Source organism: Varroa destructor, unplaced genomic scaffold (assembly GCF_002443255.2).
Source record: "Varroa destructor unplaced genomic scaffold, Vdes_3.0 BEIS01000001.1, whole genome shotgun sequence".
Taxonomy (NCBI): domain Eukaryota; kingdom Metazoa; phylum Arthropoda; class Arachnida; order Mesostigmata; family Varroidae; genus Varroa; species Varroa destructor.
This window is the reverse complement of record NW_019211454.1, coordinates 47,410,855-47,430,787: the sequence shown is the minus strand read 5'-3', so window position 1 is coordinate 47,430,787 and position 19,933 is coordinate 47,410,855. Positions and strand designations below refer to the sequence as shown.

The 19,933-nt window shown below is 42.2% G+C and overlaps 1 protein-coding gene across 1 annotated transcript in view; it reads right to left on the bottom strand.

Moving 5' to 3' along the window:
• The window catches only part of LOC147758730 (uncharacterized), a 39,911-nt gene extending 23,586 nt beyond the window's left edge, over positions 1–16,325 (bottom strand). The window contains exon 1 of the mRNA XM_086977668.1: positions 1,605–16,325. Coding sequence (XP_086833794.1) covers positions 12,250–12,708 — 459 coding nt within the window. The 5' untranslated portion in view covers positions 12,709–16,325 and the 3' untranslated portion in view covers positions 1,605–12,249. The remainder of the gene's footprint in view (positions 1–1,604) is intronic.
• Between the last annotated feature and the right edge of the window lie 3,608 nt (positions 16,326–19,933).

Here is a 19,933-nt window from a genome sequence, read left to right as displayed (position 1 = left end):
TCTAAACATTCTATCTAGCATGCTCTTAGTTTGTGCTGTTATCAAGAACCTACCCGCGTTAAATCTAGTGAGACGCAACGTTTGTTCACAATAGGACATAATCTGTGATGCTAAATTGTTTTAGAAGGTATATCTAGTGGCAAGATGAAGAAGTTCTCCGGACATTCAAAAAACAAAAAGGTAACATCTGCTTAGACTAATAGTTCAATGACTTCACTAACGCACTTTATTTAAAAAAAAAAAACAAAGCATTTTACGCAATGACTTGTCATAGCACACTTGTGCAATTTATTGGTACCGTTGCACGATCTCTTGCTGTTTATGTTATATATGTTTATTTATATAATGCGTTTCCCCATGTACAGTGAGACCCCTCATGTTAATTCTAGATGTCGCATCACAGCTGTACCAATCTGTATGTCTATCAATAAATACAGATCTAGAGGAACCAACGACGCATTTCGAACTGTCTACGGGCAGACAGCTCCTTCACTCTATTTGTACTAAGTTCAATAATCTGAACGCTTAAAGCTTCAGGGACACACCGAGTTACACAGGTAACGTTTCAACCGATACGTTCTGCTATGGAGAACTACGGACAAACAAATATGTCCGGCCGTAATCAAAACTAAGGCTCTGACAGTGTCGTCATTGCTCCATTGTACTACTGATACTGACCTTGTGCTCCTGCAACCATTAGGGCGCAAAAACAAATATTGCTCAGTTCCGCTATTTAGCTAGCAGCCGGATAGTCAGTTTCTCCTCAGTATGAGACGGCTGTGTAAGTTTGGACTATTTTTTCGGCATTTTCCAGCAAACAATTGTACAGAAACCACCGCTAGTACCATGAGCAGCTGCCGTAGCAGAAGCATACTCTGAGGACCCCATGAGCAGCGGCGGGGGTTACCAACTTGAGGACTGTCGAGAATTGAATCGGCGTCAACTACAGTAGCAACGGTCACAAAAATGGAACGATTGTAACAGGCGACCCGCAGTGGTCGTTTAATAGAACGATGGACAATAGGCTCACCGGAGAGAAATGAAGGTCTCGCCCGACACCGTCCTGTTACTGGCAGAAACAGTGATTCCAGTTCCTATTGCTTCTCGGGGACCAGTTTAGTGTTGAATCAAGCTACAATCAAAGGGAGTGAACAGGCCGAAAAATAGGGGTGTGATGCTTGTACCATTCACCGACTATACATCAATAGAACACATTTTCTAGGGTATAAAAAAATGAAGGTGCTACACGCTACTTTGTGCCGTGCGGTCAAAGGGATCTGTATCTGGTAGAATCTGGAAGTGTGTCGGTACGGTTTCTAGACCTGAGTCAGGGGTGGGGGTTCTCCTCCAACAATTGTACTGCTTGTTATGTGGCACATTCGACAAGGAACGTTACCTCAAATGGAAAAGCATAGTTCTAGCTGAACGAGATTTTGATGGGTTAATTTCTTCTCTATGATCTCGAAGTGGGCTGGCATGATGCCCCGAAATCCTATGCAGCGTACTTGTATATATAAGATTTAGCGTAGCATTAATGTATCCTGTATGTGATGGCATACTAACATCATACAAATTACATACACAGTTCAATTAGGCGTACTCACAATTTGTTTATCGATTCTTCCTTTCGAATATCTCCCACAAACCAGCTACTCGACCATTTACGCGTAAAATAGCACTACCGTTTCGAAATGTATAGCATCACTGTTTATCTGCCTGAGAACAGCAACTCTTCAAACTCATCCACCGATGCTAAATGTGTTCACTGTTCTTTAGCTAAGGGACCTAGGTACATCAGGGCGGCTGGCTATCGGCCGACGTCTGATAGGCATACGCGGACCGATTCGGCATTCAGCTTACGTCAAACATGCGTGCGTGGATCAAAAACGGACATCACTGTTGGCCTGGGAAGCAGGCATAGTCATTGCCTATATTAGATAGAGAATAGATCGTTCTATCTGGCGCTCTTACCGTTTATCTGGCCACTATGGCTGTCCCACGGTTGGCTTCAAGCGACCCACAAAAACGTATGGTTGCTTACTTTTTGACCCGTAAAGCTTTTACCATGTCGTATTAAACTACCTCTGTAGGTACTTGCGTATGTATTTTTTACGAATCTGCATATTGGATGACCCTGACAAGAAGGTAGGCGCCACAGTGACACGCTTTTCTACCGAATTTATATACGTGATCTACTTGTTTCACGTGGCTGATTGTTGTAAAATACATTTCTGCAATAGGATACATTGAACGAGTCCACCATTTATTTACCGTAAAATAACAGTTAGAGCCAGAGGGAAAGGTAGGAAATAAGAATGTGGACTGATTGTTATTTATATTGGAAAAATGTGGACACGGCCAACAACGAGCGTCTTAGAATATGTTCGTTATTCCATAAGACAATGATGAAGCCAAAACACAAACTAATCACAACCAGATGAATAGTCGTCATCGACGATTCGTAAATGGACCCACGTTCGTGGGTCATTTTCTACATTGAGTTGTTGATATTTGCCCGCCACAATGTCGAACCGCTTTACCGAACCGGCTTTATACAGACTACGTATTGTTTTTTTTCCCATAGCTGATTGTTAGCTGACCTTTTTGAGAGATTCGATACATCACCTTCCTTATTGTTTGGCTTTTTACGGGATCGAAATGGGTTTAGGCCCATCTTCAAACCTGGACCACCACTGTGTTGTTTTGGTCAATCGGCAAGAAATACTATGGCTCTTAGCTGCTAATTAAGGAGAATGAGAGAGATAACAGCTTAGCCAAATACGTTTTTGACGAACATGACCGTTGGAACGGGCTGATATGTAATAGCCTACGGGTACCATATTTTGTCTAGCTAACCAACGATATCTCTTAAAATAGGATTATTTCAGTGTGTTTTCCTTCCTCTGAATCTCTAGTATCGCATGGCGAACACTATAAATTACTTACTTAAAAAGATACAAAAACCACCTATACGCCTAAAGCCTTAACTGAAACAGTTACACATTCGAGTGTAAGCTGTACCTGGTTAAAAGCACGTTGCCAGAAGAAAAAACAAACGTTGCCAGAAGTTTAATAATAACAAAATATCGTCACCATTTTCGACCATGTGCGGCCCGGTAGATCGTTAGCGCTGTAATACAAAATATTAATGTTCCATGCATTTCTAACTCGGTTGTACAATGCTTCTTTGCGGACTCTAAGCGAAGCTAAACACGAAGAAGCTTTAGAAACGTTGTAAAGGTACTCCTTGATGACTCACGAGTAAATGAACAGGCGGTCAATATGTTACAATAATATATTGTCGATAGCTAGCTTCAGACGTCGCTCTCCATGAAAGATTTCACTGCGACGATTCGTTCTTTCTTCAGGAAAGAAGTAAAACATTATGGCACTTCTGGCCATCGATAGGAAAAGCAAGACATTGTCCACCACGTCCACTCGCAGTAGTATGTAGTTTACTGCGGCTTAATGTTCAGATTCAGGGGGCATACTGGCCGACAAGGCTGTCGATATCGAAGTTTGATTAAAGAGAAAAAAAGGACAACATTTAACGTTAGGAGAATCGTTTGTGCGTACGCATGCTGTGTCAACTGATTTAATACAAAAGCTTCGTTAGTAAACTATTCAATTACGTATATTTCTGCTCCTGCAGAACGGGAATCTAACGAGGAGGAAGTTCTACAAACTTCCTGTGTGGGAATGTAAACATCCTGGGTCTACGTGTAATACAGTTATGATTTCACGGAGACGCGGCTATGAATCAATCTGTCGCTGTCTTTTTAAATCGCATTGTCGACATGACATGATCCATCGACGGTTCAAATTTAAACTCTCCCGTTGCGCGCCACTTCAATTTGCAAGCTAAACCGCATCAATAAGAAGTTATATACAAGTGTACGTACATATATTTGTGCCAAGAGCACATCACTACACAACCTTTATAGATATAGAAAGTTTTTTTATCCATGCATTCGAGGACAGAGAATCAGCAGTGTTCCACGATACAATTTTCAGACCATACCTTAGTAACTGCTGCAGCGCAATGGGTGTCGTTCACTAGAACCAACGTGTTTACAGCATGTGGACGGGAAGTATTTCCGAAACATACCCGCCAGTGCACCGAACTATTCGATGCACGTGTCGTTCGCGTGACCGTTACGCCGTCTGCCAGTCTTGCTGGCTATTCGCCCTTCGCTAGAGCCGAAAAATTCCCCCTTTCTCTCTTATTGGATGGAGTCCACTTTCGTCTTATGCGTTTAGTCGGCGTTGTTGTTGCCGCTGGTGCTGTTGTCCATTGTTGATGGTAATGGTATTGCTAACGATGACCATGATATTGATGACGTTATTGCTACATCTGCTCCGTGCCGACTCAGACTGCTGTTGAAATCTACGCAAACAGATTCATGCCCGCAACGCTTTTTATGGTACCGTGAGAGCGGCTCATGCTGACGCTTTGGCGACAGTTGCTATGGTTCCTGCCGTATAACGTGTTTGAGAGAAATTTCATATTCTAGCCGTAACACTACAGGAGTAACTAGGAAAGTTATCACGGCTGCTATCCTACTAACATTTCGCTTGTAACTGCTGCTGCTGCTGCTGCTGCCACTACTAGCCTCATAAACAAGCGAAGGCAAACGTTGGAGAGCAGCTGTCGTTTATGGACAACCCATGCGCTGAATTCGTGTGTAACACTAGGCCAACTATTGCGACCCCTCGCCGGACAATGTGTTTTCTGCCATAGCCATTTGATCGATGATAAAAAAAAAACTCGTCGATACGTATACGTTGATTTTTGTTTTATATATACGGCATATCTAGTCTGAATAAGGCTCATGCAAAGATAGAGATAAAAACCAAATGTGTCAAAATGAATCTATAATCAGTAAGGCACGTACGCATAGATCGAATTGGGTAATAGATACTGAAGTTGATGAACCCAAATTTAATAACGTGATTAGGGATCGCAATTGCCTGAAGCAAGGAAATAGGCAAGCTAGATTTCAAAGGGGAAAATAAACTACGAGTCGTGAATGACGAGATGCTAGACCATACACTAAAGAACGCATCTGGTTACCGTGAAAAGCTCTAAGATAATCTCACGTGAAATAGGCACGCGGTAGAACGGCTGTATTGAAAGATTCGGGCAGAATGAGCACTGATACTTAGGATTCTTGTATAGGCGATGGTGAAGAGATGATGGTACAGGGAGTAAGCAGAGAGCTTACATTAGCCTAACTTAGAAGTTCTACAGAAGATAAAGAGCTAAACAAACCTAAAGAAGCGATTTTTAACAAAAGCTATATGTAGATGCAAACGTGCAGAAAGAATACGAAAAAAAGGAAAAGAAAATCTTCGAGGAAGGCGACAGATTCAGGGCCAACAAGATGGGGCGTTCTAATAGGTCCTGTCTAATATACAAAATCCAACAAGCGTTTTTGAAGATGAGCCAGTACCTGATGAGCGAAGTTATCTTTAGTTTCATACATCGTATGAACATAATTCAAAACTCTGCCACAAGAAGTCTATAGTGTAACACAGCCAACGTAAGGCACACACCCAATGAAACACGAGTTACTATTATATAGTTAGAAGAAATACGTGAGAAAGGCTATATTTTCACAAGGCGCGAAGGTGGCTATGTCAAATAAAGTTAAATTAAACTAGGGCCTTAGGCGATGATACCTACTCTCTATGGCCTTGTGTCTTGTACTAAACCTGATATAACAGTGGCCAATTTAAGCATTCTCGAATTAAGACCATGCCAATTTTGCTAGCGGAAAGCCCGGGTTAGATGTTTGTAAGAAGACGGAAGAAAAATACTTTAACGTTTCCTTTCCTCCTACTGAAATCGCCTACAAAGTCAGTCCAAAACCGGCGATGACGAGCGTTGTTAGGCGCGGAGCCAGGAGTGTACGTGGAGCACGATTTAGGAACTAAGTGAAACAGAGTGAGTGCGGAGAAGATAAGGAGAACTGGAACTGTGAATCAAAAAAAAAAATTACTGTTTATAGCTAGAGACGGATCTCGTAAACGTTTCCCAATTAGCGGCTTATTCTGCACAATAACACTAGTGTAAAGCTCAAACTGAAATTATTTAGGGTGACTGACTCTATTCTGGAGACATTTTATATAGAGTCGATTTAAAAAAAAGTATGGACTGTGGTCAGATACTCGATCTGGCCAAAAGGACAGTGGTTTCTAAGTTCAATTCCCATTCCGTGGCACTTCTGGGTCGAAATCCCAACGCTATTAACTGCTGAAATGGGCATCAAATATTATCAGACCCCACCAGCGGTAAAACATAATGTAAGAAAATCGTTTAAATTCATTGAAACTTATTCTGTCTAATGAAGTCTGCGTCTTATTGAGCATGGAATGTACAATACACATGGCTTATTGCATCAGTCTTCATGCAGTCGCTCATAACAATGTTTTGAAGTTTGCTGGAAACCTCAACAGCATGTCAGCGTATGTAAAAAAAAAACTCTAGTGGCCAAACGGCCGACTCTTCTCCTCATTTTGCGTTTGCCGTGTTTCCAATCAACTGCAAGTAAACCTATTAGATATCTGTGTCGGGAAATTTGTCATGCCACACTCTTTAAAGTAGACTCTCTTGCATCGAAATTTACTTTATCACCTGTTGCCCTACATTTTACGACGTCTACGTGCCGGATAATCGTCGTAACACTCTACGCGAAGCATTTAAACAAAATTCAATGACTGGATAATAAACAACAAACATCAAATACTGCCCCTGTTGCACACAAACTGCGAATGTGACCCTTGACCCATTACGTTCTAGCATCATGGCTGTAGCGACTGCTCGTCGATTTTTATTTCTCATAGGTCCGGCGGCTGAAATTGCCAACTTCAAGCGTTCGAGCTACCATCCAAGCTAACATCGGCGTGGACTTTGGTACGGCTGTTGCTACTGGGGTGCTACAGTTAGTGTAAGTGGCTAGTGAATACTCTCGAAGAAACGCTGACAGTGTCACTGATGATGGCGGCGATGCCCTCAGGGCATTTGAGGTAGCAAGTGGTGGCGACCATGCTGTCAGCGCGTATTAGACCCCTGCAAATCGGACACTGTCAATCATTGTCATATTGACTTATAACGATGTTGTCGTGTTGCGTTCGTATGTTGTTGCGGTTACGCATTGCAAAGTCCTGTGACGCCGTCCCCGCTAATCTTGGACGGCCGCAGATGACCACGACGAGAATTTCCTGCTTGGATAAATACACCCCTCTTATTGACCGTACCGGTTCGTGTTGGCTCCCCTCGCGTCGTCTTTCTTTTCCTCACAGCAATAGCGGTAGCGTAAACAGTAGAGCTGAAACAGCGGTTTGACAACGGCGATGTTATCGTCGGCGTCAGCTAGCGCGACTCGCAGCTTCGTTGGTGATGGGCACAGTAGACGTGCATGAATCGCGGTACAGCCCAGGGATGAGGAAAAAGTATGGCCCGGCGAAACCAGCAGTAATGCCTGCATTGCCAAAAGCAGTAGTACTGATGGTGAGATAATATCAGCGGAATTTTCATCTGCCACACTATAGAAACTGGCACAGACAACGTCGACGCTCACGACCGCAACGGCAATAAAATATTCCTATGATTTCAAACATTTAAACGTTTGCCGTTCTAGCTAGTGTACCTCCATAGGATGTCAAATATGAACAGCCTTAAATGCCACGATGGTATAGGTACGATATGAATGATGATGCATTGTACTTCAGTCGGTTCTACGGAAATACATCCGTACCGGACGCGTACATGTTGTTGAAACAATGCGAAAATGTCAGCCATATTGTAAGAGATAGATCTCAATTTGTTATATCATACTTTTGTACTTTGTCACCAAATACCAAAATATCATATATACCTGGTACAGATATTTTGGTGTTATTGAAACAAATCTCTATTGAGGTACCGTTTGACAGATTTGGTGTAAGGCAAAACGGATCTTGGTACCATAAAATCTCTATAGAAATAAGGTAAGCACAGATTGGCCAAACAGCAACCCAGCTAGACATTGTTAGATTTCGGCCGTCTTTCGGCCGAATTTGTTAGATTGAGCCGGGTCGGAGGTAAACTCCAATAAACTCTCTTAGATGGTGTGGTCGTTTCACGGATATCTAAATTTGTGCGTAAATCTAGAACTGAAAACGTATATCGTACAGAAAAAGTACGACACTATTTGCGATTAATCTATATGACGTGGATTACGTATATCTAACGGCAGAAAAATCTGATGCATGTTTCATGTCTCAATAATCAAAATTCTAGCTCGACCTTCACGAAGAATTGGACTCTGACCTATATACGTTTGAAGGAGGACACTTTATCGCCTAAGTTTTAAAGATATTTGTGAAGGCATATTACGTAAAGTTGGAACGACTGAACGTTTACAAAGAGACTCTGCTTAGGTACGTGATCGCGAAAAAGATCGGATTGAATTAAAAACAATTTATTTTTATTTTAATTTCATTATGTTTTCTTTACTGTTGATCAGCTAATAACACAAGCTGTTATATAACTAATTGCCTAGAACTCTTACGAATGATAAAATAAAAACTCTAGAACTTTCACATCAACAAGATGTTCCCATTTTACGAGGATGTTCATGCATCGTTAAAGATTCGCTAAGCCGGCCCCGATTCAACCCCGATGGCGAATAAAGTTCTAACTGGGTTTGTTGCTTCACGACCCCTGAAACGCTATTTTACGTATTACGCTTCTTTTTGGCTGTGGAGCAAAAGTCAAATTCTACTTGCCGGCATAAATCGCTGGCAGTATATGATACAGTTGCTTTCAAATCCAACGTTGTCGCCATATTTCATCTAGTTCTGTTTTCATCTTCATTCAATAACGGTTAACTTTGTGTGAAGTCGACATGAGAGCTCCTCAGTAAATGTTGGAAATAACAGGTGACATCAGGGCCATTGAACTTAATTTCCTTGAACGTTAATAGTCAGTAAGTTTTCCCAACGTTTCTGTCCTATTGTACTTCATTCTAACTATTCTATGATAAATAATGTACTAATGTCAGGGTTTGTCGTTAGTTGATTATAGCCGGTGAGTTTTCAATGAATCCGCCCAATCCGTATTCACAAGTACTTCAAGGGATTACTTCATTGTTGCTTATGAATCGATAAATCGTGAGTGAAGAAGGTCGTACAGATTTGTGCAGTGAGTTCTTCGTCCTTTTTCTTTTCCCGCAACATGGTTGAAACTCTTCATGATTCCCTTCAGCAGGACGTCAAAAAGGGATAACAAGATGATGGCTTGCGTCCTGTCAGCTTTAATAGCACACCTCGTATTCATAGGTCATACCATTGAAAAAATATGTCATGTTTTGTATTCGGTGATGTCATGATTGGTTGAGGTGGCCGGCGCCTGACAGTACGAAATGAGGCGTGTCGACGTCCGACTTCGAATCTCGACCATCACGTGTCCTCAAATTTAATAGGCTAACACGTAGGCAATATAACATTACAGGGATCGGTTAACTCCACCAGCGCCAAATCGTTGATACAAGCTAGATTATTTGTCGACCTTACCCGTTCCTCTGTGATCGGTTCACAATATCAATATATGTTTGTAGTATGACCCCCTTTACGTTCCGTTAAATGAGGAAAATGTATCGCGTTGTTCTTCGGCGACCGGTCCGACGTATTAAGGTTCTCAGTCTCAAGTGTCTTTCGCTGACCTATCACTCGGCTCGCAGGACGAACAGTTTACACTCAAGCAAATCTTTCAGGTAAAGTTAAACAATCCCTTCCATCAAACCGCTTAAAGAAGGCTTAGAAAATGAAAGCAATTTGCGATGGCGCCATGTCTTGCTGCCTTTATATTCTACGTTAGTTTTTTTTTTTTCGACAATCGCCTATTGAGCCATCGGCCAGCAAATTAGCGGGCGTATGAAGATTATCAGACCATTGTTGTTATTGAACGATTCAAAAATCTATAAGAAATTTCCTATAGTGACGCCTAGTGCCGATGCTGATACAGGCGTTTCGAAGGCCTGGTGAAAACGGGAACATATTCCTGACTACTAGTCTCAAACTATGTCAAAAGCAACGATAATTATCACAGCCGACTTATCGATTGATCTGTAGTGGACCTTTTTGAAAGATAGTAATAGTCCAACGAGAAAGCAATCGTAGTGGGTTTAATGATTGATATTTGATTGTATGATTTTAGAGCCCTTGAACTAAAGTCATGAAGAGGGCAAATAGCCTATTCAATGGGTGACGATAAGCTAATTTATCTTGTTCTTGTTTATGTAATGCATACGCTTTAGGATATCTTATATAGATATATCTATTTATGGCTGGTAGCGGATCAAGCTCACTCTTTTATAGCACTAGCCCTTGATGACAATGTTTCAATGTGTTTTTTAATACATTCATTTACATACATTTAGTACGTATCATGATATCTAGTGTTAGATTTCTAGATTGTCTAGCATTTGTCTAGCATTCTAGATTGTCTAGCATTTTAGTCGTGCAAATGCTTCCAATTTTCTCTCGCGTTACAGATGAGCAAGATTCTCTGTGTCTTAATCCCGTCACCTAGGCTCTGACTGCCCACTGTGCCGATGGTGCAAAATACAGCCTCGTTTTTCTATGGTTTTCAGCGGTCTTTTCAACAGCTGGACAGATTGGCCGTCTGCTCAATTTCAGGCTCAGTTATCACTGACTAGTTAGATAGTTAGCGTTGCGTCTTCGATAACTGCGCAAACGTAATCAATGAATGTTACACGCCTGGCCGGAATAAGATTTCATTTATGGTACTAAATATCTAGTATCGATGGCGGAATTCAATCGCGATGTTCGACTCAAAAACAAAAGATAGCCATTTCAATAAATGAAAGTATCACGCAATGTTGTTTGACGTATTCGTTAAGGGATGTATCTATTCGTTCACTTACCGTTGAATCGGGCCTCGTTACGTCACGTGCTACTTACCTTGAGACCTTGATTTCGGCTGAGGTGCAGCACAGAAAGGCGATCACAAGTGGTCTTGTCAAAATAAATTCATAGATAATAAAAATCCCGACGTTTAAGGTTGTTTCTTTAACTCGGTATAACTGGTCAATATGGGTTTGAACAGATAAAGGTCTAAGGTAATATTTCGAATTTAAGGAAGGAACATGATATATCTTCGACATTTACGTAACGCATATAATCTTATGTTAAGTATACGGACGCCTAAGAAAAGCTATAGCGAAATGCTTATCTAATGGTGGGTGGTCGCTTATATTTGGGTCGGTCGTTTATGTGGGAAAACTTTCAGACCCAAATCCATTGAACTCTGGTCGGCGTTACTATGAAAGAGGGCCTTTACAACAACGATTTCACCCCTTTCAGCCTTGTGTAATTTAGGTTTCACTTAGCAACAAAAAGCGAAGGCTTAAGTGTATCAATGCTAAATATTATGTGAAGTCCTATGGCCTCGTTTCGTCTTATATAGAAATACACGAACATAGTAGAAACTATATTATAATGAGACTATAGCCCTTCTGGAAATGACTCGCCAAAAGATAAGAACATCCATTGAATGAATCCTCTGGATAACACGTCCATATCGCCATTGTCATTAGAAGCAATGCAAATGAATAGCTGGATGAATGATCGGACGACATTCGAACTAAAACCACAGTACTCGCATATGGGCAACAAGTGGACCTATCGTAAGGTCTCCCATAAATCCCTTCGCTATTACGTGGTCTCCATCGTCGATGTGGGATTTCCATACGTATCTTATTTCCGCCCCGCCTATTATTCCCATTTTTACTGCGTCAGTTTTTTGAATGTTGCAAATGTCCGTTCAGCATAGCCATGAGCATGTTTATTGTCAGCGTCGTCAAGTGGATCTGGCCTGGTTAGAGCGAAATAGTTGCGAACGCCAGATTGGATCAAGTCATTACAGAATCGTCGTTTGTGACGTTCCGGACCAGAGGCGAACAAAGAGAGCCCCAGGAGCTGTAAGCGTTATTGCAGTATGCAGTGAAAATGCTATAGGCCATCTTTGGGCGACGGTGGATACGGCACGACAACTGCTTCTACGTAACTACTGGAGGCGGTCGCGGCACTTTCTTCATTTTTTTCATCTGGGTACTTTCTGTTTGACTGTTTTACGGTTATCTGTCCCCTCCAATATGGTTGATATCGTATTAACGTTAGTAATGTAACAGTGTCGAACTGTTTGACCACGTGCAACAGCGTAACCATCGCCGTCCACCAGCGTTAGCAATATCCCCATTGGCGCCTCGAAAAGTTCTGGATTGAAGAAGATAGAAACAACGCCGCAGAGACAATGCTGCTGGAGTTGGTAAGGCCGCCACCGTCGCGTCCCATATCAACACCAGCAACAGCAGCGGCTGCCGCAGTAACAGCAGAAGCGTCATGGGGAGAGCAGGATTCACTCGGTTGCGGCGACGTACTGGGGCCCTCGTGGCAACTGGCCGCCGTTTGGGTCGATACATTTCTCGGTTGTCGTTGCTGCGACTGCTGTTCTCGCGGTCGATGGCGCTTAATCTCTTTCCCTCTCGCTTTTTTAAGACCTGAACAGTGACGCTCGGCTCGAGCCGACAAGTGTTTGGCCAACGAGTGGCTCTCGAGGAGCAGAAGTTTGAGCGGCATCGTCGAGTTGCCGTCGTCGCCACAGCCATCACCGTAGTCGTCAGCGTGATCATGATTAACCATGCTGATAGGTCAATGACCATAATCAACCCAGCAAAGCTGGACGAAGGGAGTGTGGGATTGTCGACAAGCGAGACGATTGTTGCTGCTGCTGCTGCTCATGGATCTGCTGTGCACGCAATGATGGCGGCCACTAAGAATCGAGAGATGGTGGCGGTTTGTGGTGAACTGATTCAGCTGACGCTGAATTGCCATCGGGGCCCTCGATGCCGGCGTGGTTGCCGGCATCGACGAGCTCGTGGCCATAGATAAAACAGCTACGACTGTCAGCTTATATCTACTGCCGTAGTCCGGACTTACTCCGACCGCTTCGACTATCGTTCCCTACCGCCTTCCCCCTTCCGTCCCTCTGACTGATGGCGCGACTATCCGCTTATTCTCAGCTTCAGCAGGGTAACATACTAACACGTCGCCCATAGCATCGGTAAAAATTCTACCTGCAGCTACCAGTGGTGGATTTTGGTCTGACGAAATTGTCGGTTAGAAGTAATCATGGACAATGCGACTGCCGTCTTTTCTTAAGCGAAAGAAAGGGGTTACAATAGTCAACTTGCGGATATTATGCTGCAGGCCGTGCTACAAGGGTGAGATAATGGGTTAGCCAAATGTGTGCACAGCTTAGTAAAAATGTTGAAAGCCGCGATTCTATATAAGACAATAAAGTATAATAATTGAATCCAGCGACCGATCAGGCATTTGGCAATAGGAAGCCGATAGGCAAAGCCGTACCATCACTAACGAATAAAGCGTTAACGCGAATAAAGCTAACGGTACAGATAGCTCAGTTGCGCGCCAGCAAACGTATTTGGCCTGTTCGAGGGAAAAGGATGGATAATTTGCTCCGCGCTTATACGGGGAGTAAAAAGCGTTAGCCAGCGCTAAATTATCTTCTAGTATATCTGGTCATATGTTCTCCTTTCTAATGGCATCGTAGCGGCCCGTCCCTATCCGCAATTTGTTTTCTACCTTTTAGCAGCGACAGTTGTTGTACGTTATCGCGTCGAATATGACCAGCCTTAGATGGCACCGCGTTGAAAATTATCGATAAAGTATCTTAGGCTATTGGGAAACGTACGAAAAGCCGCTAGAGCTAGCTCAAGAGTTGGTTAGCGAGGCCAAAAGCATCTTCATATGATACTGCTCAAGCAGAAACGATCACTTCTTAGAACCAGTACACAACATTGTGTGTCCATCTAATACTTTTCATTCTGGTTGGATTCTAGTTGAAGCCCAATACAATCGACATCGCTAACATAAATAGGCCCGCTCCGATTGGACGCGAAGGCAGCAAGCAACAAACGAGCTGCTGTTTTACGCTGTGATAGTCTTGTCGTCATCGCCTGCAGCCGTAATTCTACATACTTATTAAATGTAAAAAAAAACTATCGTAATCTTAAAGCCACCGAAAATTCGTCACTTATCGAGCCCGCCTATCACGAGAGCAGGGAATAAACGTATACTACTGGCTTGTTGAAATATATTATGTCAAGAGCTCCCGGTCCATTTTCACCATTTTTGCAGCTGCGACTTTTTTCGCCGTTATAATTTCAGCTCACTTGGATAGCATGTCGAGATGGCTAAATTTCTCAGAGCTATAAGCACTTCTGCGATGATTAGGTCCATCACTTTTACCGCTAACATGACGAATTAGCGGACGAGTGAGGACCGAAGTGTCCGCGGACTATAGATCCAGGAATGCATGAACGAAATAGCCTTCAGCTTAACAAAGAAAAGTTATAAGTCTTTAAAGTTCTCATTCTACTAGTGAAACCCTAGCGTTTTGCTTATGTATCCAGTTTCAAAGCTCAGCTGGTGGTTCTGGAATTTTAAATCTGCTATTAGCTGTTACCTTAGTCATGTCTACAGTTAAATATATAACGATACTAACTTAGTTATGATACACGTGTTCGTATTGATTAGCTCACAAGGCCTCAGCTGGCACAGTGTAATGTGGCTGTTTCAGGCCACATTGGTCCTCAAAACCTATAGATCTACGTCAGCTGATGTTATATCTATTTGTGTCTATACCTTGTTAAACTTAAGGGAAGAAATCCGGCCACGGAGCCATATTGCAAAAAAAAATAGTACAGATCAAGTCCCGACAGGCACTGTATAAATTTGACTACATTTTTGTAAAATTAAATATTTTTCACAGTCAAATTGTAATTTAGACATTCATCAAACGCGCTTTAACTAGACCACCGATAGCAGTTGAACTGATTAGCGGAAATAAAAAAAAATGCTGCGTTCGTCTACCTAAACAAGAAACGAATATAAAAATTAAATCGAGTAAGCGGTCAAAGACCAACAAATCCTAATACTGCCGCTAGTAAATAAAAATGTCAGTTACACATACGATAAATATTGCGGCAACAGCCCGGCGACATCGCCAATTTCACGTACTAACAGCTCACAGTAGCCCGTCAGCGTGTATCGCCACTCGAACAAATAGCTATTAGATTTCTACAGGTTCGACATATACAGCCTTGCACTGCAGCACGGGTCTGTCAGCCCCAGGGGTTATTCCGTACAGCTCTTTGGAACTGACGCGTTTGACATGCGTTGACAGTGACCGATTTGACTTCAGATTTAACCTTATGTAAAACCATTTGTTAACACCACTGGACGCTGGATAGTCGGCGTTGTTAACCTATCGTGTACTACCTTAGATCTCCATTTTTAGTCCCTCGTTTCACTTCATGCTCGGTACCTTTATCCTTGAATCATAAATTATGGATACGCAGATATGATAAGATGCCGTCTCAAGCTGGTCAAGACAGGCAAATGCCATCGGCTTTCTCGGCATGATCGAGCAACTTCTAGCATCAACGTCACTGTCGGCAGCTGCAATTGCTAGAATAACTGCAGTCAAAACAGGCGACCCAGTTGAAACGCTAGAGCTGCCATAAGCACACAGCGCCACCTTCAATGGCCCTTTCTTTTTCTTTAGGTCACGTCGTCTGCGTCACTCTGCCAGGCGCAAGTGACTACACCCTCAAAGGACTCCTCTCACTTCGTGTCGAGGCTTTCTTTACAAACGATTATTCTCTTTAGGTGTTCAACTTATGTCCTATGTGACAACTCACGAATCGAACTATTGAGCGAACAATGCAACAATGATATAGAATTATGTATAGAAAACAACTAGAAATGATGCCCGCGACAATGAAGGGGCACGGTCCTGTTAATGAAGGTCGCCCGAGACGATTATCGACCCGAATTACATGCTAGACAGACTGAGTCCTTGTGGACTATCACCCAGTACCTTTCTCAAAGTGGAGTGTGCCATACCTTTGAAAAGGCGGTCCTTGTCTGATTGGAAACTACAGAAAGGAAGTACATTGGGTAAATACAATAAGGAAATAAAATAGTTTCTTTCGTAAGCAGAAATTTCATACCTGATATCAAATAGAATATATACAATGGAATTGTGTATGCATGTATGCAAGGACCAAACATTTACATAATTATGTTTATTGTGTTATATGTTTTAACTGGTTTACAACCCTACCGTCGACAGGTCTATCAACTTCTAATTCAGCGAACTACTACTTACACTTACTTTCGCCGTCAATACAAATCCTGTTCAAGTTACGGATTTCTATATTTTAAAGATGCAAATCAGAAGAAAGAACGACGTAAATTTTTAACTTCCAATTGTTAAACAGTGCTCATTACGAGGTAAAAAGCGTACTCAGTATCGAAATATACTCTCAAAGCTTGGGCCAGGCGTTAATACATAGATATTGATAGACCTACATGATTTAATACTCGCAGACCTCTTAAATATCTGCACATTCCTACGAGATAAAACACAGAATTCCACTATCTTCAATCAGTGCCGTCTGCAGACAAAGTACTAGTAAAGTTTCGAGGTTATGAGCGCGTAAACATGCAAAAGTTAACGTATTTCCATATATGGTTTTATGTATCAGTTCACGAAACAGATCTTTCTCCGCCATCTTTCTCGCTATACCGATTTTCGCAAGTCGGTATTTTACCCTGACATAGGTTACAGGCTAATTTGCCGACCTACATTAGAAAGACAAGATATCAAAATGTTGCCACAATATCTGTAATTTACTCCGATATAAAATTATTTTCGCTGTTAGCTATACTGTTATGTTAGAATGGAAAGAAATTATGACTTAAAATTTCATTGAAATATCTATGCTAAGCTATATTGAGTACAGTCCACGTAGCGATTATATCTTTAGCCTGCAGACTCGCACCATTAATCATTTTTATGTCCTATTAGTGCTTTAGGCCTTCGTTTATGGCTGTTGCAACCTATCTATTATTTGGGGAAGTATTAAAAAACCGAAACAGTCTACGGAATTATTGATAAATAGCATTTCAAGTGGACTTATATTGTGGGAGCAATATAAAGGTAAAATAAGGTTGTGGGTTTGCCTGGTAACCTTAGCTCTTAACCTGAATTTGCTTCGGTCAAGGTCCGTATCACTTAAAGGTTTGTGCAGTTCGCTCATCGTACAGCCAAAAGGTACGTTGGTTTTTTTCTCATTGAGCGATAACTCCTTATTGTTGCTCGAAACAAAGTTCTCAGACATCGTTAGATAGCTATCAGACGCTATATCTTTAGACCTATAGCTTACATCAGTAATTGGCCCGACTTGCCTGATCCATAACCCAATTTTGTCTTTGGAAACAGCATGGGCCACATCTTTATGATTATCACCTTTAAGGTGTTTAAATAAAGACCAATAAGTCCTGCTGCAAACTAAAGCACTAATAAAAAAAGTAGTCATTTGATCAAAAATATCTGAAATAACATTAAGTGATAACAGAACGCTAACTATTAGCGATCGGGGTCGAGTACAAGAAGGAAAATTACTGATCACCCTAGCATTATCTATGCTGCAACAAAAAAGGCAGGTTCTACTACCCAAAAACTGATCGAATTATCCATTAAAAAGTATAGCACTTAACCCATTGAGTTAGTAACTAACACTCGTTCAGCACAGTAAAATATAATTGCTAGCTAAAAAACGAAAAAAAAAAAATATATCATAAGCATAGGAGGAAGAGAACAACTATAATAGAAGGAAGCTGTAAACAGATATTTGGTTATTTAAACCAATTCGGGGTTTGATGCTCGTCTTGCGATGGCTGCAACCTCGATACGACCTTGAAAATGTTGGTCGCTCAATTGCAATGATCTAGCCAACATCGTGTACGATGCAAAACCTATCCTCGACGGGGACATATTACGCCGCGAGAGAGCTAGCAAGTTATCGACGCGAGTAGTGAGTGACCCTGGCGCTCCCCGAAGGGAGCCTGACCCTCAATACGCTACTCCGTACGAGCAGCATTTGACTCTGCAGCAATTAAACGTAAAACTAAATAGTGCCAGCAGGCAAATGTTCCTTTTGGCACAGCCTCGTACTGCCAATGTTACTCTCTACTGTGGCTGCAAGCAGTACGACAGCTATGCACAGAAGCTTATTCTCATCGTCCCTATAGTCCCATAGCCATCTGTTTTGTTAGCATCCGTATAGGCTCGCACTGTGGCACCATTAGACCACCCTCTGTCATCTGATTGTCGGAGTGCTCGGTCTCGTTGTTGGTCTCGACAGTAAAAACCCTGCGTCACATCGATGGTGGAACGCGAAACAGGCATCGAGCAAAAGGGGAGCGGTATTACGCTCTACGGCGGTAGCAGCAGCGAAAAGTTGGCAGCCAGCAAGCGCTACATCGCATGCTGGCTGCCATGGTCGTCTTACGCTAAAGCAGGCAATGTTCAGTGGACAGCAGCAAAGACAGCCTAGGAGACATTCAGTGGAGTGCATGGTGACCCATCAAGGGCAGGACAATCTGACGGCGGCCTTCTCACCGTTCCTCGCTGCTGCGGCTGACGCCGCTCTTGGTTTTGGTGCTAAAACAACTATTTACACTTGATGACAACAAAAGGACCAATCGTCAGTTAGTTAGTCATTGCAAACGCTCCGAGCGAAAGGCACCTTTACGACGCATGATATGTATAGATAGTACAGCAGTGTCACGAAAACTCCTGCTACATCCAATGAACTATAGACGCTAAACAACGTGGTTATTGACTACGAAAATTGAGTACGGCAAACCCCTTTTTCCATCCGTGTTCTCGACGACTATTCGATTGAGAGCATTACATAGTAGATGGGCTTCCTTCTAGCCTCGTAGCTGTTACCTTCCTCGATGATCATAATGGTGTGGATGGTAAGGCGTTTTTGATACGAGTAGTTATTGCAAAAGAGATAGCAAAATGCTACGACGCGGAGATAGACTAGCAAATCAGTCAAAACCTGTCGGTGTTATTATAGATGCTAGATAGATATACGCCCATTTCTAGATAGATACTCGAAAGAATAGTAGAAGCATCTATGCTACTGGTGTTATGACGTCAATTGGTGTAAAATCTACACAAGGCTCATAACTGATCGGACTTGATTGGCGATCCTCCTTTTCTACTTACGACTCATTTTCAGGGCGCTTTTTTTTTATGTAAGAATACTGTAAAAGTCCATTCCGTAGGATATTTAGCCCCCGATTGTAGATTGAATTACTTTCAGAAGTGCATATTTGTCGCCTGTGACCTATCCACGGTCCCGTTATTGTCAGGTACGCATCAGCAGAATAGTCTGCCTTGCCAAAATTAAGCTTGCCTGTTGAAAGGCTTTGTTGCCGTTGGCCTGTTACCAGACCTGCTGACACCTATTTGTTGCGCGTGTATTTGTCTTTACCCCTATCTAATTTCTTCTATAATGCTACTCTTCTATTCTATGACAAATTACTGCGCCGATCATCGAGAAAAGCAGCGTCCTATGGCGCTACCACTTCGTGTATATTGAAGTACATCATCGCTTGTGATGAAACGCATTCCATAGGCCTATCATCGACCTAACTGTCACATAGGTTAACCCTTACATACTATATGACACTAGGTGGAATGATATTAATGACGTGCCAAGAGATACAGGGTGTTGCGAAATCCACTGCGATCACACGATGTGATATCTGAAGTGACGTCAATAATAATGAAAAAAGAAACTATTATTTTTATGGTACTAAAACATACATGGGAGAAACACGTTGTTCAGCACGGGTAAGTTACCCGCAAAAAGTTTTCTTTTGTTAAATCTTATTATATATATACGCTCCTGAATCAGCTAACGTTTGGGTGATCAAACGAACTGTTTTCACCACTTATTAGGCGATGAGAGGAAAAAAC